The sequence below is a fragment of the Lissotriton helveticus genome, chromosome 7 (assembly GCF_964261635.1).
Source record: "Lissotriton helveticus chromosome 7, aLisHel1.1, whole genome shotgun sequence".
In the NCBI taxonomy this organism is placed as follows: domain Eukaryota; kingdom Metazoa; phylum Chordata; class Amphibia; order Caudata; family Salamandridae; genus Lissotriton; species Lissotriton helveticus.
This window is the reverse complement of record NC_136068.1, coordinates 1,496,419,452-1,496,443,860: the sequence shown is the minus strand read 5'-3', so window position 1 is coordinate 1,496,443,860 and position 24,409 is coordinate 1,496,419,452. Positions and strand designations below refer to the sequence as shown.

The window sequence follows — 24,409 nt, the reverse complement described above, 5'->3', positions numbered from 1 at the left end:
GGAGTGAAGGCAGAGGCCGAGTGGCGTTTGTGTAATTGGGGAGAATTTCTGAGCAACTGTTGCATGTAAAAGGCTAATATAACTGAGGTAAAAATAGCCAAGTAAGGGACATTGAAACGCGGATTCAGGGTTTCCATCTTGTAATCCTACTATGATTTAATTTTACCTTCCAAGACATACCTTTCAATGTCAGATTATATTATTGAAGCAGCACTAGACTCTCCCTAATGTAACTTCAAGTTAAATCCTACCACCGCTCACAGCAGCTTCTTCCTTTAAACCCTTCCAGTGCTTCGAACAGGGGCGGTGGGTGACATTTGAAAGTGGTAGGGCGCAAAGTCATTTGCATACTGCACCGTAGCGAGCGAGCGTAGCGAGCGTGCCCGAACCCTAAAAGGGGGGTTTGGGGGATAACCCCCCTCCCCAAGAAAATTTTGAAAAAAAGGAAGAAAAATCGTGCATTTTCAAGCAAATTTGAGAAAGCAGGAAGGTTAATAAAGCAATTGTGGAAGTGCAGTTATTACATTAATAGATGGCTTAACATAGGTAGCTGCTTATTCAGTATAACCGCAGAGCTTCATACATTCTGTCCTATTACGCTCAGGTGCTGAATTCAGACTATAAGACTTTCATGAAAATCTCAGATCAACAATATTCACACCTAAGGTGGGAGCAAACGAGGCACTCCACACTTTTCTGGCAAAGAAACACATTTTAAATTACTGTAGGACTGGTATATACATCTGGCGAAACTCCACAAATAATACCCTAGTGCTAGTGCGCCTCGCTGCGCTGGCGAGATTGTGATATGTTAACATAGGTGATCTACTTCATATGTCGTGGCCTTGTCCCAAAAATACGGCCCCCTCGTTGTGCTTGCTTTCCTGCCCCCTGTTCCCTCGTTGTGCTTGCTTTCCTGCCCCCTGTTCCCTCGTTGTGCTTGCTTTCCTGCCCCCTGTTCCCTGTGTGTGGCTCTCTGTGTGTGTGGGGCTCTGCGTGTGTGTGTGTGGGGGGCCGTGTGTGTGTGTGGGGGGCTCTTTGTGTGTGGGGGGGCTCTGTGTGTGTGGGGGGCTCTGTGTATGTGGGGGGCTCTGTGTGTGTGGGTCTGTGTGTGTGTGGGTCTGTGTGTGAAGGGCTCTGTGTGTGTGGGGGGCTCTGTGTGTGTTGGGCTCTGTGTGTGTTGGGCTCTGTCTGGCTGTGTGTGTGGCTCTGTCTGGCTGTGTGTGTGGCTCTGTCTGGCTGTGTGTGTGGCTCTGTCTGGCTGTGTGTGTGGCTCTGTGGTTGTGTGGGTGGCTCTGTGGTTGTGTGGGTGGCTCTGTGGTTGTGTGTAGGTGGCTCTGTGTGTGTAGGTGGCTCTGTGTGTGTGTAGGTGGCTCTGTGTGTGTGTAGGTGGCTCTGTATGGGTGGGTGGCTGTATGTGGGTGGCCGCTATGTGCAGAAAAACACTTGCGAGTGCAAAATGAGGGTACAGTGTCTGCCCTTAAAGTCCAGTGAGCTCTGCACCATCTTTCAATCAACACACCCTACCCAACAGCGGTCAATGAACCAATCCAGAGAAGAGTGGGAGCACGGAGGACCACACAAGACACGATCAAAGGCTGACCCAACAGCTGCCGATGGACCACACCAGAGAAAAGAGGGGGGAAAGAGGGCGGTATAAGACTATCAAAAGCCAACCCAACAGTGAACGAGAAGAAAGCCCAATGAAGTAATGTGATATGATTAAAAGCCAACTCAGTGACTGCTGATATACAGTGTGGCAGAAAGGAACAAAGATGGCTTTACAGAAGTGTGATAATGACATTCAACTCAATTTTAAAGGGAGTGCTGATAGAGAGAAGGTAGGGGTGAGAGTAAAATGATGTTAATGAAGACAGCTCAGCATCTATCAACATTGCTGGATAATAGAGAGAAGTCAGGGCGACAAAGAGCTGCACTATGTTTCAAACCAACCTTAACTAAATGTGTAAATGTGCGGTCTGACACCAATCTGATAAGACTGGGCTGATTGTTAAAACAATACCACGACGATCATGCCAAGCTCCCTTTATGTGCCCGCACACAGCCACACACTATGGCAGTAAGCACAATCACAGCACACTCTTTAATGTAGGTAGACAAACTCTGCACGTGCACACTGACTTTTATTGCATATAGGCACCCACGCTTAATATATGCACAGACTCACTTTCCTTGTACAAACACACTCGCTGTATGCACTCAGTCACTACCCTTGAATGCACACATGCTTCGTGTGAGGCCACACTAGAACATGCTTCCCGCAGGGACGTGTAGGCCACGCCTGTCTGCCCGCATCTACACTCTCCTCTATACAGATATACGATGCCCTAGTGGGTCCTCACCCACACTGTCCATGTTCACACTTTCCCTGCTGCCCAGGGTTGGACTGGCCTAAGGGGCAATCAGGCAGTGCCCGAGGGGCTAATCTGACAGGTCAGAGTGTAAGAAAGTTTTTGGCTTGTTTTATTACCTGCTGGGAGGGTTTTTATTGTGTATTTTCCCTGATATTGTCACACACGTTGCCTGCAGCTAGCACAAATGCATGCAGTCTCCCTTTACCTTTATTCTCCCATCTCTCACGCACACACACACACAAATCACTTATATTGACATTCGCACTATGCCTTTATGCTCCCTCCACACACACTACCCCTGTTCTACACATTATGGGATGCACACACGCACACACACTGAACTCTAATCACACACAAACACGCAGACCCACCTGCTTTCCTTGTTTAAGTGTGTGGGTTTAGGTTTAGTTGAAATGATTTATGATTAGGAGTTTAGATTTGGGCTGAAGGGGTTGGGCGGGAGGTATTTATGTGTTAAGATGTAAGTACATGGGTTTAGGATCAGACTTGAAGAAAGATGTGGATGTAGCTATAAGATTTGGAAGGGGTTAGATGTGAAGTCTCTTCCCCTTGGTTCGAGTTAGGCCTTGGTTTGGGAAGGTTTAGCAGAGATGATAGTCCAGATCGGATTACTTCAAATGTACAACTCATATTTCCCAGGGTGTACACACAGACCCCTTTCTCTCAATGGCTGCTCACCATCTCTCTCTCTCTGTCTCCGCACCCTCCTACCTCCAGTTCTGTAGACAGCCACAGTATGCCACGGGGACTCAAGTGTACCTGCAGCACACACTGACCCCGAATGCCCCCTTATCTACCCTCAACCAGACCCTACAAAGACATAACAGCATACATGGAGGGAGTCTTCCAATGGCTATGCCAGCGTGCCACCTTCGATCCCGGACTTTTGCCAACAAAACAAGCCCCTCCCCCGCTCTTTATGAACACTATGATTCCCAGATACCCCATTAACGCACAATTCTCCAAGGCATGCAGGTTCGCCATGTGCAAAAGTTAGCAAAGGATACTCACTCGTACAATGATCCCTCAATGTGCTGTGGGGGTGTTGTTTGTGTATGTTTGTATATCTTTAAGAGTGTGGCTGTATATTCATCGTATTGTAACATGTTGTGTACCTTGGAGCGGGGGTGTGCGTGCAGTCTTTAATTGCGTGAGTGTCTACCCAGTGAGTATTAGACGCAGTGACAATGTTGGTCTGTGAGTGTGAGTCCCATGCGTGCGGCGCTTAGAGGGTCGAGGTCCCGTGCGCAGGCTTTAACTAATGTAATGTTTAGGAAGCCGAGCGGTCTCGGACCCCAGACACAGCTCCCGCCCCTCCCTCTTCCTCCAGACATCCTCCTCACAGCTCTTGCCCTCACTCGCCCCACGCCTTCCTTCCCTGCTATTACCTCGGTCACTACCCCATCCTTCTAGCGTCCGCTTCGGCACTCCTGGGTCTTGAATCTCCCGCCCCCCCTACTCCCTCACGCCTCGAGACGGAGCACGAACGGGCTGCACGTTAGCGCAGCAAACTATTACTAACCGATACACTCAAGGGACAGACTACTCAGTACTCACCCAGACAGGCAGCGACGCTGCGACGGAGAACACACCAGGACTGGAACTGCACTGACACTCCACGACCACGACACCGGGGCCTGCTTTCTTCTCCTCCTGGCTCCTGCCCGGGGTCGCGCCACTCTGCCCCCGCCCACCCACACGCGGCATCCAATATTGGATGTTGCACGGTGGGCCAGCCAATCCTGGCGCTGCATGCAGCGCCAGGATTGGCTAGGGTGGCACATGGACTGCTCGCCCTGGGCAGCCATTCAAACCCGGCCCCTTCTCTATGCCTAAGGGCATCGGCGCATGCGCGGGCAAGTCTAAGCCCGGGGGTATCATGCGCGCACAGTGCTGGCCTGCTGCAGCTGCTGTCACTCAAGCAACTGCAGCAGACCAGCAGCCCCACCCCCTCCGAGTCCGACCGCACGGCGCACCATACCATTGAGGCATTGACGTGACGTCACGTCACATGATCCCGCGCTGTTGAAGAGATAATATTATATTAGTTACGAGAATATTACTAGTGTGTAGTGCACGCACGGTGCGTCCAGGGTTTAGTGGGGCTACGCCCCTACGCCCCAATGGACGCACCGCTGCTGGCTTCGAAGCTATGCATATGGCACAATATAAAAATATGCATTTTGTGACGAGATGGAGAACGTGTCAAGCTGTAGCACATTGAGTTCAATTTAAACAAGTGCAAGAGAGAGAGCTCCAAGGTGGACGAAAGGAAGAAAACTGCACTGAAAACATTTATGTTGAGCAAATTATGTTGGGTCACAATCGTCCGATCTTGAGTGAAACATTGCCCTGTGGTGGCATAATAGCGCATCTTGCAATAGGCCCCTTAAACTTGCTATGCCTCCTTCCTCACCTACCAAATTTTGCATTTAAAAATACAGGGTGAAACCAACATTAAGCACTATATTGATTGAAACTGGTTTACTTGATCGACTGAACAACAAGGCAACAAGCAAAAAAAACGAGAGGAGAAGAAGGAAGTTAAGGATTCAGCACATCAGATGAAGTGAAGACAGACATCCACAAACACTTACTTAATGGAGCCGACGCTGGGCCAGCGCCGGCCCAGTTTTGCAAAGTGCTTCTTGGGAGAATTAATCCAGAGGCCGACAGGAAAATTGAGCTTCCCAAATCTGGGACTTCCTTCCTTTTTCTCCTCCGAGAACATCGTCCACTGTAACTCTGCCAGCCCTAGAAACAGACCAAAAACAAATCAAGAGGACATAAAGAGACGTGTTAAAGCAACCCAAGAAAATGTGCCCTAAACCCCAAACCAGCATTCAAGTAAAAAACCAGTTGAGCACCAAGTTTAATCAAACGTACGTCGTGTCCAGGTAAGGACTAAAGACCATCATGCTGCTAGTCAGTGCTTAATTTGAGCCAGTGGTTTCCGGTGCTCTTCACCAGCACTTAATTGTCAGCACAGGCACCTATGGCAGGTCATCTATTTAGAGAGCAGCATAACATAAGTTATTTTTAAATTCAATATTCGTTGAAAATGACTAATACTGGCCACCCAAGCCATTATAATAGCTCTGGTTGCCTGGAATTGTCTGAATTCTCAAACTTGTAGGCGTGTGACGGCTAGTAGGAGTGCTTGTAATATCATTGGCAGTGCTGGCAGGGGTAATGGGTGGATCGAGCTGAAGTGTCCCTGTAACGGGGCCCTGGCACTTATTTGTTTTACAAAATAAGCACTGCTGCTATTGCAGAGAATTATAAACTGTCCATAGAAATATTTCTCACCGAGACAAGGTCAGTTTGTATCCAGTCCTAAACTTTAAAGTTACCAGGAGTGGGTGTTATGACACTTGCAAGGAGTGCTGAGCAGCAGGGATGCTTTACTCCTGGTGGGAGAACATTTATCTGCATGCAACTGTTATCTGTAGAATAATGAAGGGCACAGCAAATGGCTGCCTTCAGCGTGTCGTAGCATTTTAGCATAAATCACAATGCATTTTGGGAGTTGCAGTTTTAGGTTTACTAGTATGAGCGTAATAAATCACAGCGGTGAGAGTAACTGGTAAATCGAGTAGGGCCTGGCTGACTACTCTGGGTCCAGAGTGTGCGTTTACACTAGCTTGGTTACATTTCTCTGAAAGGAAAATCTGTCCTCTCGGAGAGGAGTGCGGCTGCAGGAAACAGATAAGGCTAACAGGAAACATGTCTTTTTTTTGTAGCATTGAAACCGGTCTCTGTTTATTCACAAAATATACAAGCATGCAGGGGTCAATAAATACTTGAGAGGAAGGCTTTCATGAGGCAGCTAAGGCGCCTCACTCTCAACAGCATAATGAAAAGACCATATCAAATGAAGCCCCCTTGCTTACAGGCAGGATAGCTCAGCGAGTTGACGGACTGTGCACTACAGGATTCGCTTCTACTAGCAAGTCAGAGTTGTAATTTCCGACATGGCTGACAGTGACCTCACCATTTGGAGGAGGATAACCTGAGCACTACTAAGTAACACCTGGCTCCCAAGTTAGGAACTGCACTTTGCAGTAGGTTAAAGCAGTACTACAGTGGTACAACCTATTTACAACAAAATGAAATTCACAAACCTATGGATGGAGATCTCCACCTCCTAGTCTCCTTTTTATATGGTGCGCAGAGCTCCACTGCTATTGTTGAGATCTCCGCACATATAAGTATATTATTTTGTATTACGTGTGGGAGGGACCATGGCAAGTGGTTTGGAATTGGGGAATAATTGTTCAAAATGGTTGGGGTTAAGAGAAAATTAAGGAGGATGTTGGAAGAGATACGCTGATATAAAATACACATCCACAAAAGAATAATGACATTACAATTAAAAAAATACACTTACGCCCTAATGGTTTTAAAATAGGCGTAAATGTACTCCAGACGACCCTTGGAGCAACTCAAACAGCACACATTGCTAACCACTAGTACTGTAACAAACATCCATAGAAAACAACGGATGAGGGGATTAAACCAACACACCATAGAAATTAATGTTGACATATTTAACTTAGTTAGCCATTTAAATTAAAGATATATATTTTTTGTGATAAAAATATAATGTCATTGTGGCGTGGCTTGAGGCGTCAAGATGGCGGTCTTACTCTGAGAGTGCTCCGGACCCCCTCCGTCATCTGTCTCGCATCCGCCGCTACCAGCCTGCATCTGACTCCCCCACCTACCTGCCGTGGCTCCCCATGCTGCCTGCTGTCCCCCGGTGTCTTTGGGGAGCCGCTTTGGTCCTCTGCTGCCTCTGCGGAGACCCTTTCTGCCTGCGGCCCAGGCCACTCAAAATGGCGGCCCCCAAGATGTCCTGCCCCGGGCCCTGAGATGCCAGCCCTGGAGGTCCGGCTCTCTCCTTCCCGCTGCCTGCGAGTCCGGCTGGCGGTGGCGGAACACCCAGAAGATCGCCCTTCCCGCCCTGGAACCGGGCCTGCGGTTGTGTTCGGATCGAACCGGCGGAGCCGGGGACCTACGGGGGCGGTCCCTGGGTGCAGCGGAGGCGCCCGGAGTTGGTGAGTGGCGCGCCGGCCCCTTGCAGTCGAGGCGGCCGCGGAAGGCTATCGGGCCGGTTCCGGGGCTGGGGGCGGTGCGGACACGACCCCCAGCTGTGCCACGGCGGCCTGAGCGGCAGATGGTGGCGGCTGGGCCGGCCTGCCTGCGGGTGGCCCAGCGCTGTGGGAGACCCACTGGAGGCGCTGCGGGGAGCAGCATAGAGCCAGTGTTGCTTGGGCTAGACTGAGTTGGCACAGGTGTACCGGGCACCGACTGGACGAGTGAACCCGCCCGGTCGCGGTAAGACTGTGGTGTGGGGCCCCCGGCGGAGTGTGTTGCGGCTGGGAGTCCGCGCCGGGCCGCTTGCCCTGGGCCTGTTCCGGGCTGCCTGAGTCGCGCCTGCGTGCTCCCGAGGGGTGGCCTACCAGCCCTTCCTAATCGGTGTTGCCCTGGTAAGCGAGCCGCCCTCTGGGGTCGGGGGCCATCGTGCGGGAGGCGGCTGGTGATCACTGGGCCCGCAATGGTTTGAGGGGAGCAGCACCCGAGGTCTTCCTTCCCTCTTGGGCTGTGGATGTTGTCCGTGCCCTCCGCCATCTTGGAGGTGCGGAACAGGAGTGTGCAGACCGGCAGATCTCAGTGGGGGGTGACTAAAGTGGACTCTGGTTGTCTGGTGATCCCTGAGGCCAAGACGGTGTGCTGCGGACCTTGGCCTGGACACCTAGATCGTGGTGTGCCCTTCCCCCTGGGGTCCGAGAGTCTGGTGGACAGCCCCGGGCGAACTACGGTGGCGGCTCATCCCTCCCCACCGTCTTCACAGAGGAGCAGCGCACCGCGGTCCGGTGCGGGGGTAAGTCGGCCATCTCATCGAGTGGTGCCCCCCCCTTCTCTCCCCTCCTCCCCCCTTCTCTCTGCCTGGAATTGCCTTTGGCAGCTGTTGAATGTTCCCCGGGGATTGGAGTGTCTGCGGTGCTAACGGGCCAGGTGTGTGGGAAGAGGGTTCGGCCACTATATCGGGTGGTGGGGACACCTGCTGGGCCCACTTTCCCCCCTTAATCACGCTTGTTGGCCTTCATGGAGACCATTGGCAGGTCTCGCGCCTCTCAAGCACCCGCTCCCACAACCCAAACTACAATCGAGCAGTTTACTGTGTCGGATCGGGGCCCAATTGGCGGACCGTCGGCCGTATCGGGCCTCGCCGGGGGAGACCTCTCGACCATCCTACAGGCGATCAGCACGTCACAGGCCTCCGTAGAAAGTAAGATAGGAGAGGTGCGGGTGGATGTTGCCTTAATTCGCCAAGACCTCCGTAAGGCCACGGCGCGCTTCACGGAGGCGGAGTCCCGAATCTCCACGGTAGAGGACAACGTGGGCATCCTCAAATCCCAGGTGGCCCTTCTTCAGACGCAGACCTCGAAAATAGGGCGCGCCGAAACAACCTGCGCCTCCTGGGTTTTCTGGAGGGAGTGGAGAAGGTTCGTACTGCCACCTTTATAGAGACCTGGATCGGCTCCTGGATGCCCAAAGAGAAACTTTCTCCCTGGTTCGTGGTGGAGCGGGCCCATCCCTCTCTTGCTCCCAAACCTCCGCCTTGTGCCCCTGCTCATCCCATCATCCTTAGAATCTTCAACTTCCGGGACAGATACTCTATACTGGGGGCGGCCAGGGAGCTGGGACCGCTGCGCTTCCAGAACTCTAAAATTATGGTCTTCCCAGATTACTCCAATGAGGTGCAAACACAACACCGATCATACGATGAAGTCAAACAAAAACTCAGGGCAATGGGCCTTCGCTACGGGCTCCTCTTCCCGGCCCGGCTCAAAGTGATCTTCCAGGGTAAGACATTCTTCTTCGACTTCCCCCAGGCCGCGTGGACCTGGCTCACGGAGGAGCGGCCCCTCCTGCTGGGGGTGGTCCTTTCTCCTGCCCGGAGGGCCCCTAAGAAGCCGAGCCAGGTCGCGCCGAAGCCCAAGCGGCGCCCGGCCAGGTCTCGGAGGCGATTCTGCCGCCGGGGGGGTCCCGGTCACCGGAGGCGCAGTCCCGGCGCTTGCCGGTCCAGACCCAGAGGCGGGGATCCACCTCCCCCACCTGGCTTCCTCCTTGATCGACCTGGGCAGCGTCCCCAGTGAAACTCTGCGATGGGCAATGTCAGACTCTGACCTGTCTGGGAGCCCTGTGATCCGTGGAACTGGTTTGGAGGATGGGACATGAACGACACCACTTAAAATGCCTGAGGTTCCACCTTCGGGCTTCCTATCATTGTGACTGCTCCTGACCTCACGAACATGCTTCTACCAGGCTCTATTGTCTGGTCTGGTGGGGTATTGACCTATAGTGCAGTCCTGGGTTGATGCGCTCTATTTGTCACATGATTGTCATTCTTTGCCTTTAGCCGTTAGCATTTCATCCGAATACATGGAGGGGGGTCCGACTCAGCCATGTCCTTCATTTGTTGTTGTTAACCGTTTTAGTTTAGCTGTTTGCCTCCTTGTGGGGTACTGGTGGTTTTGCATTATTTAGGGTGACAGATGCTTCCCTTTTCGAACTGTAGGGTGGGGGGAGTTGGGGGGCGCGGGAGGGGGGGAGATCATTGTCTCCCAACAGTTTGTTATTTTTAGCCGCCTACGGGCCGCTGCGTTCCGTTCTCATTGGTAGCCGCATGTTCCTTCATGCTTCCACAGTCAACATACACGTCGTTACTTCCTCTAACTTTGTCTTTCGGCCCTGGGTCTGGGTGGGGACTCCCGCATGCATCCGCACCGTTCACATCTCACCTCTCTAAATGTCCTACACTTTTAATAGACCTCTCCACATCCTCTCTTGGAATTTAAATGGTCTTCTCGACCGAATTAAGCGCACAGCTGTACTTCGTGCTGCCCACCGCCACATGCCTGACATTCTGTTTCTCCAGAAAACGCACCTTCTGGGCTCACAATGCAACTTCCTAACCCGTTACGGGTTTGACCGGGTCTGGCACTCCGGTTTTGCCCGGGGTTCCCAGGGGGTGGCCATGTTACTCAGAAAGGGGCTCCCCTTTACCTTGGCTAAAGCCGACTCTTATGCACAGGGGACGTACGTGGCTCTGTCGGGGACAATTGAGGAATACCCCATGAACCTCCTGTGCACTTATGTTCCCCCGGCGCTCCTGGAATCTACCCTTTGGTGCCTCACACTGGAGACTTCCTCCGTTCCTCAGGGCCTCACTGTAGTCGGGGTGACTTTAACGCCGTCTTGCAGCCCTCTCAAGATGCGACGGGTGCCCTGTCGGCGCATCGGCTAGCCTCTGCGAAGAGCCTCTCCGGTTGGTCTTCGGCAGTGGGCTCTTTGATGTCTGGAGGGTGTGGAACCCCCGTAGGGAGCAATACACTCACACATCAGCCGCTCACCATACCCACTCCCGTATAGACCTTGTCCTAATGACCGCCACGGACTGCCAACTGGTGTCTGGGGCAGATATATTGCCCAGAGGGATCTCAGACCACTCCCCTATCTCTCTCCATGTTGGGTCCTCCGTTGCGGGCCCGAGGGCGACCTGGCGACTGAACGCCTGGTTCCTGCTGGACTCTGTGCTGGTGGAATCCCTCGGCCAGGAACTACGTCACTACTTCTCCATTAATATGGGCTCGGTCCCTTCACCAGGGACGTTATTGGAGGCCGGTAAGGCGGTTGTTCGGGGTGTGGCCAGAGGACTGGTCCACGCGAAACGCATGGAACAGGCCGCCCAGCTTGTGCAGCTGGAGTCTCGGGCTGTGCAGCTGGAATGCTTCCAACTGACCACTGGTAGCGATGACTCCTCTAGATTCGGCGGATCTCCATGGAGTCTCCTAAAATGCTCTGGCGCTCCTCGGTGGCACGTATTTTTGGATGGGGGGACAAAAATGGCAAACTTCTCCACAACCTAGTGTCCTACCCCATAGCTAATTGTATCATCCCAGAGATCCGGACGGCCACAGGGTCCCGCCAGGTGACGTCGTTGGCCATTGCCCAAACTTTTGCGTGCTATTACGTGGCCTTATACGCCCCTCGCCCTCCTGGCACCTCCCTGGCTGGACTGCTGGAGGAGACCGATACCCAGCTGCCATGTCTCCCCCAGGAAACCGCCGATACCTTGGACAGCCCTTTCACCCTGTAAGAAATTCACAGGGCAATTTCCCTGTTGAACCCTGGCAGGACGCCTGAACCTGACGGGTTCCCCCAGGAGTACTACGCCGCCTTCCGAGATGACCTGGTCCCCCACTTGGTGGAGCTCTTCCACCACGTGGAGGAGGGGTCCTTCCCGTCTGAATCCGATGTGCCTACCATTGTGGTCATTCCGAAAACGCAGCCGCCCTCCCTGGAATGCTCAGACTATCTCCCAATCTCACTGATCAACACGGGGATCAAGATCTTCCGCCGCCTGATTAAGGTCCTTTATAGTAACCCTAGGGCCCGTGTCCTCATTAATGGTGAGCTTTCCGAACCACTCCTGATCCGGAGAGGCACCAGTCAGGGTTGCCCGCTCTCACTGCTCTTATTTGCGCTGGTGATGGAGCCCCTGTCGGAGCTTGTCCGTCAGGACCCTCTCATCCGGGGTTGGGCCTGGGACCTGAGCCAGGTCGATAAGATAGCTCTCTATGCAGATGACGTTCTGCTCTACCTGACGGATCCGGACCGCTCCGGTCCTAGATGAATGGAGGCCCTCTCGGCGTTTGAGCGGGTCTCGAGGCTCCGACTTAACCTGGCGAAATCAACCTTGGTCCCTCTGCACCCCTCTCGGGCATGTTTTGATTGGCAGGCGGTGATTCCCCTCCGGAGGCAATCATTCAAATACCTGGGCGTGTGGGTCACCCTACTGCCCGAGCTTGAATGGGCCTTAAACGTCGCTCCCCTGGTCGCTCGGATGAAGGCAGACCTCAAGAACTGGCAATCCCTCCCCCTTAACCCACTGGGCAGGAGCGCACTTTCTAAAATGATGATTCTCCCCCACTTTCTATACATTCTGCAGAATATCACGATCCACCCCCCAGGTAGCTGGTTCCGGGAACTGGATTGCACACTCACCTGGTTTCTGGGGGGGGGGTCTGGGGGGGGAGGCGGTCGCGAATGTCCCTGGCACACTGTCGTATTGCCCCTTGGACGGAGGTATGGGAGTTACTAATCTCCAACTCCACTACTTGGCCACAAGACTCATTGTGATCCACGATTGGTTTGTGGGTGGCTGGTCCGACCCAGTTTACCGGGTGGAGCTCAGAACCATGGACTTTGCACAGATCCAGGGGTTCCTATACGGCTGCCCAGTACCACAGGCCTTGCCCTCAGTCACTAGGATGGTGCTCATGGCCTGGCGTACAGCCCTCCGTCATGTGCAATGGGACCGGAGGCTTACTAGACAGACGCCGTTATGGAGTGGGGCCTGGCTGAGGGAGGTCTCGTCCTTGGGGGGGTTCCGCCGCTGGGACCTTGTGGGGGTCTCGCTGCTTGGGGATGTGTGGGTGGGAGATCACATTCGACCTACAACAAAGTCACGCCCTTCTTTATTCCCAATTCTATAAATTTTATTTGATTTGATTTGATTTTGGATTTGTAGAGCGCGTAGCTACCCAAGGGCGTCCCAGCGCTATAGTATCAGCATGAAGTTCTCCTGGGGGGGAATTATTGGGGGAAGAGCCAGGTCTTCAGTAGCCTGCGGAATGACAGCAGGTTGGTTTCTTTACGGATGCTGAGGGGGAGGCTATTCCAGAGCTTAGGGGCGGTGTATGCGAAGCGGCGCCCACACGTGCGCGCTCTTCTTATTCTGGGGATGCTAGCAAGGAAAAGGGAGTCTGAACTGAGCTGTCTGGTGGATTTATGGGGTTTGATGAGTGGTTTTAATATGGGAGGGCCTTTACCCTGTAAGATTTTATGAGAGATGCACAGGGTTTTAAAGGCAATGCGCTCCTGAATGGGGAGCCAGTGGAGAGCTTTGAGGGAGGGTTTAGCCGAGCATCTTGGTTTCGTCCCTGTGAGGAGTCTTGCTGCGGCGTTCTGAGCGTGCTGAAGTTTTTTGATGACAGCTACTGGGGCGCCCAGGTACAGGGCGTTTCCATAATCCAGTCTAGAGATAATAAGGCCCTGGATAAGAATTTTGCTAGACTGGGGGGGATAAGAGGGAGGATCTTCCGGGCAGTTCGCATGAGCCCAAAGCATGTGCCGGCTGTCCTTCTCGCTTGGGATCTAAAGCTGAGATCCTGGTCGAGCCAAAAGCCTAAGCTCTTGATTTCATTTTTTGGTGTAGGGGGGAGCCCATGCTGGGTGGCCAGGCAAGGGACTTGGGGAGTTTGTGTGGGTCGCCTAGGAGCATAATCTCCGATTTCTCACCGTTGAGTTTTAGTCAAGAGTCGCCCATCCATTTGGATATGCCATGCAGGCAGGAGACCAGATTCTCCATGGACTGGTCGTCCTGATTGATGGAGACGACTAGTTTGGTGTCGTCGGCGTGCATGACCACCTTTATGCCGAGTGGTGAGGCTATGTCGTCCAAGGGGGCCATGTAAACGTTAAAAAGTGTGGGGCTCAGGGATGATCCCTGGGGAACCCCACATTGAAGGGGAAGAGCTTTGGAGTGGCCGTGACTATCGGCCACTTGGAACGTCCTATGCTCTAAAAATGATTTTAACCAGGCCAAGGCGGTCCCAGTAATTCCAGTTTTGTGGAGACGGTGGAGGAGGATGGTATGGTCCACCGTGTCAAAGGCGGCGCTCAGGTCCAAGAGGATCACTGCCACTGATCCCCCTGCGTCCAAGATGGATCTGGTCTCCTCTTTCACGGCCAGGAGGGCGGTGTCGGTCCCCTGTCCTGGTCTGAACTCTGTCTGGGAGTGGCGAAGGAGGTTGTGGGTCTCTAAAAAGGTGGATAGCTGTTCGTTCACGATTTTTTCTGCCACTTTGCTGATGCCTGGAAGGAGGGAGATAGGTCTAAAGTTAGAGGGGTCCATGGGGTCTAGGTGGGGTTTCTTGAGGAGTGCGCGTACTATCGCACTTTTCCAGCTGGCGGGAACTATCCCTCGGGAGATGTAGGTATTTATCAGGCTGGTTAGGAGGGGGGATATTGTAGGAGCAACTAATTTCAGTTTGCTCATGGGCGCTGGATCGGCCGGGGACCCACTCTTCACTTGATTGAGTGTGGCCACCAACCTCTCGATGGAAATGGGGAGGAAGGCATCCAGGAAGGGGGCGTCTTGGTCGATGGGCCAGGCTGGTGGGTCTGTCGGGGGTGGAGCTGGGGGAAGGTCTTTATGATTTTGAGAATTTTAGATGAGAAAAACTCGGCGAGTTTGGTGCATCTGGTGCCGGTAGGGTCAGCGACAGGATGAGGTTCGGGGACTTTCATGAGTGATCGTACTATACGGTAGGTCTCCTTGGAAGAGTTGGCTGCAGCTAGAATTTTCCCTTCGAAATAGGCAGCTTGCGTATTTCTTATAAGGATTTTATACTGTTTCATGGATGATTTATAGGTTTCTTTGCTGTTTGAGGCCCAATCTTTTCTCCGGAGACGTTCAAGTTTTTTGCATTTTTTCCGTAGTTCGCGTAGTTCAGGAGTAAACCAAGGTGACTTGAATGATCCCCTCTTACTGGGGAGGTGTTTATAGGGGAGGACCGAGTCAAGGGATGTTTCTATCCAGGTTCGAATTTGGGTGTCTGCTAGCGAGGGGTTCGGATCCAAGGTGGGAGTGGAGGCTGTCAGCTGGCTGGTCCATGCATCCGTGTTTAATTTGTGCCACGGGCGAGAGGGTGCTTGGGGTGGAAGGCTGTGAGTGGGTTCGGTGGTGATTGGGTGTTTGAAAAGGATCAGGTGGTGATCTGTCCAGGGGATGGGGAGGGGTATTAATGTGGTGAGGTCCGGTATGTTAGAGAAGATAGGGTCCAAGAGATGGCCCTTATTGTGGTTAGGGTGGAGATTTTTCAAGGAGAGACGGAGTGCGGCTAGATCTTCTTTGAGGTCTACAGCTATTTTGTTCCCTGGGTCATCAAAGTGAATGCTAAGATCTCCTAACACTGTGAAGTTAGAGGAGAGACAGGCTAGAGAGGTAGCTGTGTCCACCAGTGAGTTAGGGAACTGTCCAAGTGGGCCCGGGGGTCGGTAGATCAACAGTCCCGACAGAGTTTTCTCCGGGGAAAGGTGTATGGAGAAGTGGATGTTCTCGCAGTCAAGGATTGGGCTGTCCTTGAGTTGGCAGGAAAGGTGGGCTTTGGTGATAATTGCTATGCCACCTCCTGGCCCTTGAGGTCTGTCTAGGTGTTTGATTAGGTAACCCGGGGGTAAAGCGAGGACTATATCCTGGTCTGATGCTGAGTTGATACAGGTTTCGGTCAGGAACAGCACTTCGATATCGTTGTCCCGTATGAGAAGGTTAATCTCGGTGCTGTGTTTGGGGAGGGATCTGCAGTTGACCAGGGCCATTTTGATTGTGCTAATTTTGGGGGTGGAGGGAGGGGTGAGTCTGTAGGAGCAATGGTTGCATTTGTTATGACGCTCCTGGGGTGAGATTGAATGGAGGCAGAGGTCAGGGGTGCTAATCATAAGTTGCCGAAGTGTGGATGCAGAGTAGCTGAGGGGTGTCGAGCTGGGGGTGCAGGGGGACTGGGCCCATGGCCCGCCCTGGCGCAGACGGGCTTACCTTTGGCGCGCTGACGGCGCGCACGCAGCGCACGTCCGCTGCACGTCCGGCTGAGGCACATTGGTTTAAGGGGATGGGAGAGGGCGTGGCCTCAGGGCAGTGGGCATGGCCTGGCTTCCCGGATAATGGCGGCAAATTAGTTGTCAGACCCGCGGCTGCGTTTAGATCGGCTGCGCGGGGAGCACTTGAGCAAGTATTAGGGAGGGGGAGCGCCCAGGAAAGTGTGCAACAACAGGTAAAAACAAACAATTTGATTTTCAATTTTGTTAAAATAAGAGCGTTCCTCCCGGCTTCCGCCTCAGGAGATTTGTTTTCAAGCTAATGCGGGCTTTGTTTCCAGCCCGACTTATATAGCGATCAGAGGGGGCGTGGCCTCAGGGCAGTGGGCGTGGCCTGGCTTCCCGGATGATGGCGGGAAATTAGTTGTCAGACCCGCGGCAGCGTTTATATCGGCTGCGCGGGGAGAACTTGAGCAAGTATTAGGGAGGGGGAGTGCCCAGGAAAGTGTGCAACAACAGGTAAAAACAAACAATTTAATTTTCAATTTTGTTAAAATAAGAGCGTTCCTCCCGGCTTCCGCCTCAGGAGATTTGTTTTCAAGCTAATGCGGGCTTTGTTTCCAGCGCGACTTGTATAGCGATCAGAGGGGGCGTGGCCTCAGGGTAGTGGGCGTGGCCTGGCTTCCCGGATAATGGCAGCAAATTAGTTGTCAGACCCGCGGCAGCGTTTAGATCGGCTGCGCGGGGAGAACTTGAGCAAGTATTAGGGAGGGGGAGTGCCCAGGAAAGTGTGCAACAACAGGTAAAAACAAACAATTTGATTTTCAATTTTGTTAAAATAAGAGCGTTCCTCCCGGCTTCCGCCTCAGGAGATTCTGTTTTCAAGCTAATGCGGGCTTTGTTTCCAGCGCGACTTGTATAGCGATCAGAGGGAGCGTGGCCTCAGGGCAGTGGGCGTGGCCTGGCTTCCCGGATAATGGCAGCAAATTAGTTGTCAGACCCGCGGCAGCGTTTAGATCGGCTGCGCGGGGAGAACTTGAGCAAGTATTAGGGAGGAGGAGTGCCCAGGAAAGTGTGCAACAACAGGTAAAAACAAACAATTTGATTTTCAATTTTGTTAAAATAAGAGTGTTCCTCCCGGCTTCCGCCTCAGGAGATTCTGTTTTCAAGCTAATGCGGGCTTTGTTTCCAGCGCGACTTATATAGCGATCAGAGGGGGCGTGGCCTCAGGGCAGTGGGCGTGGCCTGGCTTCCCAGATAATGGCGGCAAATTAGTTGTCGGACCCACGGCAGCGTTTAGATCGGCTGCGCGGAGAGAACTTGAGCAAGTATTAGGGAGGGGGAGTGCCCAGGAAAGTGTGCAACAACAGGTAAAAAACAAACAATTTGATTTTCAATTTTGTTAAAATAAGAGCGTTCCTCCTGGCTTCCGCCTCAGGAGATTTGTTTTCAAGCTAATGCGGGCTTTGTTTCCAGCGCGACTTATATAGCGATCAGAGGGGGCGTGGCTTCAGGGCAGTGGGCGTGGCCTGGCTTCCCGGGTAATGGCGGCAAATTAGTTGTCAGACCCGCGACAGCGTTTAGATCGGCTGCGCGGGGAGAACTTGAGCAAGTATTAGGGAGGGGGAGTGCCCAGGAAAGTGTGCAACAACAGGTAAAAACAAACAATTTGATTTTCAATTTTGTTAAAATAAGAGCGTTCCTCCCGGCTTCCGCCTCAGGAGATTTGTTTTCAAGCTAAATAAATACCTACAACTCCGACACTCTCTCCACACACACATTCCAGCCCCCACCTCTCTCCCGGAATTCAGCCCCCTGGAGGCTCAGGTGATGATGGGGAACCTGGGGAGTGGGGGGTGTCCCGAATATACCGGCCTCTGGTGAACAATGGCCCTGCATCCCTTGACCGGCTTCGGGAGCGTTGGGGGGGGTGGGCGTTCTCCTCTAGAAGGGGCGGACTGGCGGGACGTCCTTATGGCACCTAAAACCCTGACTACATCCTCTAGGTTACGCCTGGTCCAACTTTACTACCTCCACGCGGCGTACCTCACTCCGGCACGTCTCTTCGAAGCCGGCATGAGATCCTCCCCGGCGTGTGCGCGCTGTGCTTCTACTTCAGCAGATTTCTACCACATGGTGTGGCAATGCCCAGCCCTGGCGCTGTTCTGGACGGGGGTGGAACTCGAGCTCACGCAGGCCCTGGGGTGGGAGGTTCCCCATGACCCGAGGCGCTTGCTGTTGGGGGTGTTCGATGGCTTGGATGGCTCCAGGGCAGACAAGCGTTTCCTGGGGACAGCTGTGGCGGTGGCGAAAAGAGACATAGCAGCACTTTGGTCCCAGGCGGCGGCACCAACGGTGCAGAAATGGAGGAGGGGGGTGGATTGGTGTGGTGTACAGGAGGAGTCTCGGATTAACACAACCACTCGGGGGGGGGCTCCTTTACCTTTGTCGATTGTCTATGAGGAGATGGGTTGTAACTGTGATGTCTGATTTGCTACCAATGAATTTACTTGTTCTTAAAATTTCAATAAAATCGATTATCAAAAAAATATATATATAATGTCATTATCGACTAATTGTATTTTTTTTAAACAATACAATTAATTTTAACAAAAAATAAATTTAACTTTTAAAAAATATGAAAAGTATTTACATTAAATAAATGAAATAAAAATGTTGCTGATGGTGGATTTTAAAATTATTTTGGAATTAATATTTCTAATTTAAAATAATATATTTAAATTATGTTACTATTTAATAAACATTTAATTTGAGGAGTTAATGCATTGTACCTTTTTATTCTATTAGTTCCAGGTTCAATTACTTTACATTCATAATTTATATTAAAGTAAATACACTTTAAAAAAAAATTCTATGCTTTCCCAAAGGAAAAGAGGAGATGTGGCCTATTGGCCAGAGCTGTCGGCTGTAGAAGTGTGGAACCAGGTTCAAGTTCCGATGTCGGCTGAAGATCCTGTGACTCTGGGCGAATCACTTAATCTCTCCCTGCCTAAGAAAATAATATCTGGCCTTGTGTAATTTAATCTGGCGCTCATGTAAACTGCTCGATTACCCTTGGCCCATGATATATAAAACTATAAAGCAAAAAAGAGAACTATGAGCTCTCTGCCAACAGTCGAAAAGTAATTTATGTACCTTTACATGTAAATTCTTTCATGGGATTCTTCACTCCCTCATTTGAGGGAGTGGAGAAGTGTAAATCTACCCCTACATGTATATTTCTACTTGATAATGATGACCAACAAGAAAGTGGAGAGTTACCCGCTTCGCTGTAGCCGTAATTTTTCCCTGGTGCTGAAAAATCCCACGCGTGTGCGTTTTGGACAGCCCCCGGCTCTCCTCCGCACACGCCCACCATGACATCAGATGGCGACGCACGGAAGAGGATAAACCTAGGTGCAGGAGTATATGTAAATGCGAGTAAATCTACACATGTAAATGTACCTTTGTAAATCAGGTCCCTAATTTTTAAGTGCCACAGGTGGCCATAGGCAGAGGGAGGCATCCTCTGCCTCTTCTAGGATTGCCACCTGCATCTTGTCAGGACACCATATTCTCAAAGCACAAGCTTTAATTTAACAACCTGATGTGTTCTGGGAGTTTAATCTTTGTGTGCTTCTATTGAATCAAACTGGACTAACATAATATAGCAATTATTTGTAGCAGAAGGACAGAAAACATGGTTTCCTGACTACATGCTGGCATCTTTGCTCTCTATCGAGGGACACTGATGCCATGGAACGTGTCAGTATCGATGTTTTAATCTGTTGCTAGAGAATCCCTTTTCTCCTAAATGACAATGACAGGTCCTCCAAGGTGTTTAGATCAAAGCTCAATCTACTAACAAAACACAAGCTACACAGGAACTCAGAAATACCATCCCAAATGCTGCCTCTCTTTTTGGGGTAAGTGCTGGAAGGGGTCTCTGTGAAAGTGAAAACAAGTATTGCATTGCATTGTTGTTGGATTTATATTGTTCTTCGTGTCCCCGATGAGGCTTTAAAGTGCATTAGTTGATGAGTAGCACGATACACGCATCATCTATTGCTTGCGTGTTCTTGGTCGGAAGGATGTTGCATTGTACTGTGGCCTATTTGGCAAGGATTTTGGAGTTGTGGGATAGACAGAGGTGCACTTATCCTGTGCTACATTGCTGCACTCATGGCTGCAACAGCAGGAAGAGGAGCGAGTTTACATTAATATATTTGTGCGTCTCTCTATAGTATCCAACCTGGGTCACAGAGAGAAACCTATGGCATTGTCTGGACCCAGGAAGTAATAAACCCATGCTCTATTTAGCCCCCTCATTGTAAGCATGTCCTCTGTACTGGCTGTAATGGAAAATGAAGCCATGGTAAAAGCTCTTCATGATCTACCCAGGAGCAATCCACGGTAGTGCATTGGTTACACCATCTATAGGGTCCACCTAGGAGTGACAGAAGGCTGACCTACTGGCATACACTGCACACAGGCAGTCATAATAAAAGGTCTAATAAATCCATCCAGGCGAGATGGCAAGTAACCTAAGGTGAGGCACAGAAGAAACACATCCATGATATATGTTCTTTAGAGAATACCCAGCTGCAGCAGTGGGATAGCCCACAGGCATGCGCTGGTTACTGAGCAGCGGTCAAAGGTCATCTGGCATTCAAGCCTACAAAGAAAGAATGCAGGCAAAGGCGACACCTACATGTGTCAAGTTACAAATCAGGAAGGCTATGGCTTAATGTCCAGTTCCTACAAATAACAATCTTTCCCTTTCATTGAGAATTAGTAAACCGAGGCAAGTATCAGAGTTTGCCTGATAAGGTTCACCCAGAAGTTACAGAGGGGCAAATCATGTCGCACACTGTTTACAGATTGCAAGAATAAATGTGCTGTAGGGTTAACTCAGGAGTAACACAGTAGTCCATAGTGTGCACTGATCACAGACAGCCAGGTCAATGCTCTGTTGGGTCCACACAGGAGTAACAAAAAGGGTTCCAGGTCACAGGTGATTGTGATTGTGAGAGAGATTTATATAGCGCACGCAAGCCTGTAGGCGTCTCGGCGCTCAAGGTGGCTATGGGTAATGCACAAACATTGTATTCTGAAGAGCCAAAGGTGCAGTTCATGGCAAGCACTAGTCAAGGGACGCCAGGAAGAATTCTCTATAGTGTCCACCAGAAGAGACGGGGAAGCTGCCTGCAGCATGCACTGGTTGCAGAGTCATGATAAATGCCTTTTAGGATCTACTTTGGAGCAATAGACATCAATCGTTCATCACTCCCCTACCATTCACTGGCAAGATCATTGAAGAAGCAATTTATGTTAACTCCAAGTTCACATCAATGCCCACAATCTCCTCGAAAAATAACAGTCTGGCTTCAGATCACAATGCCGCACAGAGACTGTTACCATACTCATGCCCTCTTGACCACAGATGAAGATGACCCCTGTATCCTGATGTTGCTGAATCTGTCAGCTGTTTCAGCACTGTTCACCATCCCACCCTCAGACAAAACCTGGAGTCTCAAATGGAATTCACTCGTAATGTCCTTCCCCGGATCTCCTCCTACCTTTTCAACTGGCAACAGGTTGTTCACACGGGGACCTCCAGGTCACAAAAGATCCTATTCACCTTTGTAATCCCCCAAGGTACCATACTACCTCCTGTCATCTTCAACCTTACCTAGAGCCACTTGGACGTCTGCTCACAGACCACAGCATAATGGTTCAATATGTCTCTTCTTCATGCATCCCATGCCTTAAACTCTGCCTGTACATCATTCGGGCCTGGATGTTTAGCACCTAACAACCGAGATGGGATTCCTGTTATTTGCCAAGAATGAGCAAGAAACAGTACAAACCTGGTTCAATGACATTATCCTTGATGGCTTCAAACCACAACTTTCACTGAATGCCAAATCGATTGGGCTCACTCTGAACACCAACCTCACCCGCAAGGAACACATTGCCAAAAAATACAAAGAGAGCCTTGTACCAGCTCTCTCTCCTAAAGAAGGTGAAACAAGTTGTTCCCAAAAGTGACTTCAGAACTGATGTTCAAGCTCTCCTACTCTTGCATCTGGATGGTGGTAACGCCCTACTACATGGCATCCCAGACTCCATATTGGCACCCCTAAAGGTCTTCCTACACTTCACAGCACATCTCCTCCGGAGCCTGAAGAAATATTATCACATCAACCCCCATCCTGATAGAACTCCATTTGCTCCCCCTGCCAGCCATCACCATCTTCAAAACCAGCTACATCATTTACAAAGCCATCATGACCAGTACCTGTTTATCTTGCAAACAAGCACACCATCTCTGGTGGTTCTCGGCACTGCTGTAGCCAGGGCAAGATCAGACTGCAGACTCAGAAAGGAATTAAAGAAATAAACAAGGCAGCGGTTCTTTCCCATCTCTGCACCCAAGATCTGGAACAACATCCTCATATTGATGACCCTCAAAGTCACTAAATAATCATGAGCTCAACCCCCTGGTAGCTATGGCAGAGTGCCGACAGGCTTAACTTATGGCAATATGTGAAGTATTTGTACAGTAACAAAACAGTAATAGAATAAAAATGCAAAACAATAAAAATCCAAAACTGAATTTGAAAAATAGAGTAAACTGTAATAAACATAATGGCAGAAAAATGGCAAAACTTCAGTAAGGGGAACCTGAAAAATGAATTTTGAAAAATTAAAGTTGAATTTGACAATGTGTGCGAATTGTTGTTACACCACACAGACAGGATAAGTGTAAAGAGAATTATTAAATGTATCAGCAAAGAAGTTAGGATACCTTACTAGGATCAAGGTGGTGTTAGATGGCCGGAGAATTTCATATTGATTGAAGGAAGAGATGGAATGGTGAGGGAGAAGCTGGCGAACGAAATGGGAGTAGATAGGATGGCTTGCCCATTTCAAGAAATATCAATACTAGGTTTGAAATTTTGCATCTGAACATAGTACCGAAAAAGGCATGTGGTGAGTTTAGGATATCATGTCACCTTACTTTGCAGCAAGAACAATTGGTGACAACCCTTCTAGACCAAGTTGAGTGTCCAGTGCCATATAAAAACCGGGACAGGGTAAATGAAAGGGAGAATGATGAAAGGGCATAAAATGAAGACTACAACTGGTAAACCCAGATGATTTTTTCATGATTCAATTGAGGCTAAAAATGTATGTTCATGAGAAGCTACCACCAAGACACCTAGTTGTGCTTCATCAATATATTAACCTATTAACGTATTTAGTGCCAAGAAAGTGTTAAGATGGCCCTCAAATGCACTTTTCCAGGAGAGAACGGTAGCTGTGACATAGCAGAATCCCTCTTACCGAGAATAACAGACCTGAGGTGCACACTCAACAGCTAGCAAGCTTTGGACAGGAGAGATTCCAAACCCCACGAGGCATGCTTTTTAGGAAACCCCATAAAACAGCTACAATGGTCATTTACACTCTTAAAGACACTGGAATAACCTCCACCCCCCCCACACACACACACACACAACAAAGATAGCAGAAAACATGTGAGCAATCTCCCAGTGCAAGTTCCCTAGACAACATTGGTGCAATGTACCCTGATGACAGTGAGGCAAGTTCTTTTGAAGACACCATGGCAAGTCCTCTTAAAAACATTAGGTCCTGTTCTCCGTGAAGAGACCAAGAGAATGCTACTGAAGCTAGTGGTTCCCCTCTCTCTAAAGATACCAATGCAATTTTTTTGAAAACGCCCCTTGTGAACTCAGCTGAAAGCACTGGCGCAAGCCCCTTTGAAAACAACACAGAAAGTCTAATAAAACACACAAAACTGGGGTCTGAAGCACTGCATAAACAAGCATTGGCAAAGCCAATCAGTCTGGCTACTTTAAGTGTGAAAGTGATTCCTTGCTGATTAGCAAGTTTGTGTGTGTAATGTGTGGATGGGTGAAACAGTTACTGCTTAAGTATACAAATGGGTAAATAAGTGAGTGACTAAGTGCATGGATAAGATAGAATAAGTGGGTGCGTTGATGGATGCTTGTATAAACTGGTGATTAGATGACCGGATTAACAAGTGAGGCATGAATGGATACATGGGATACACCAGTTTCACAGACTGAGGGTCTGATTTAGATCTCAGTGTGGATTAAGTTACTCAATATTGGTAATTCTTTGTTTTCTGTTTATCACACTATTAATACAGTTGTCTTCAATCTCAGGGCATGATTTAGATATCGGCGGATGGGTTACTTGTCCGCAGAGATCTAAATCATGCCCTGATACTAAAGACAACAGTATTAATAGTGTGATAAAAAGAAATCAAAGAATTACGAATATTGAGTAAC

At 50.4% G+C, this 24,409-nt stretch overlaps 1 protein-coding gene across 1 annotated transcript in view; it reads right to left on the bottom strand.

Annotated features, from left to right (window-relative positions):
• RASIP1 (Ras interacting protein 1) overlaps nucleotides 1-24,409 on the bottom strand; it is a 329,706-nt gene that overhangs the window by 273,179 nt on the left and 32,118 nt on the right. The window contains exon 2 of the mRNA XM_078654930.1: nucleotides 4,994-5,150. Coding sequence (XP_078511056.1) covers nucleotides 4,994-5,127 — 134 coding nt within the window. The 5' untranslated portion in view covers nucleotides 5,128-5,150. The remainder of the gene's footprint in view (nucleotides 1-4,993; nucleotides 5,151-24,409) is intronic.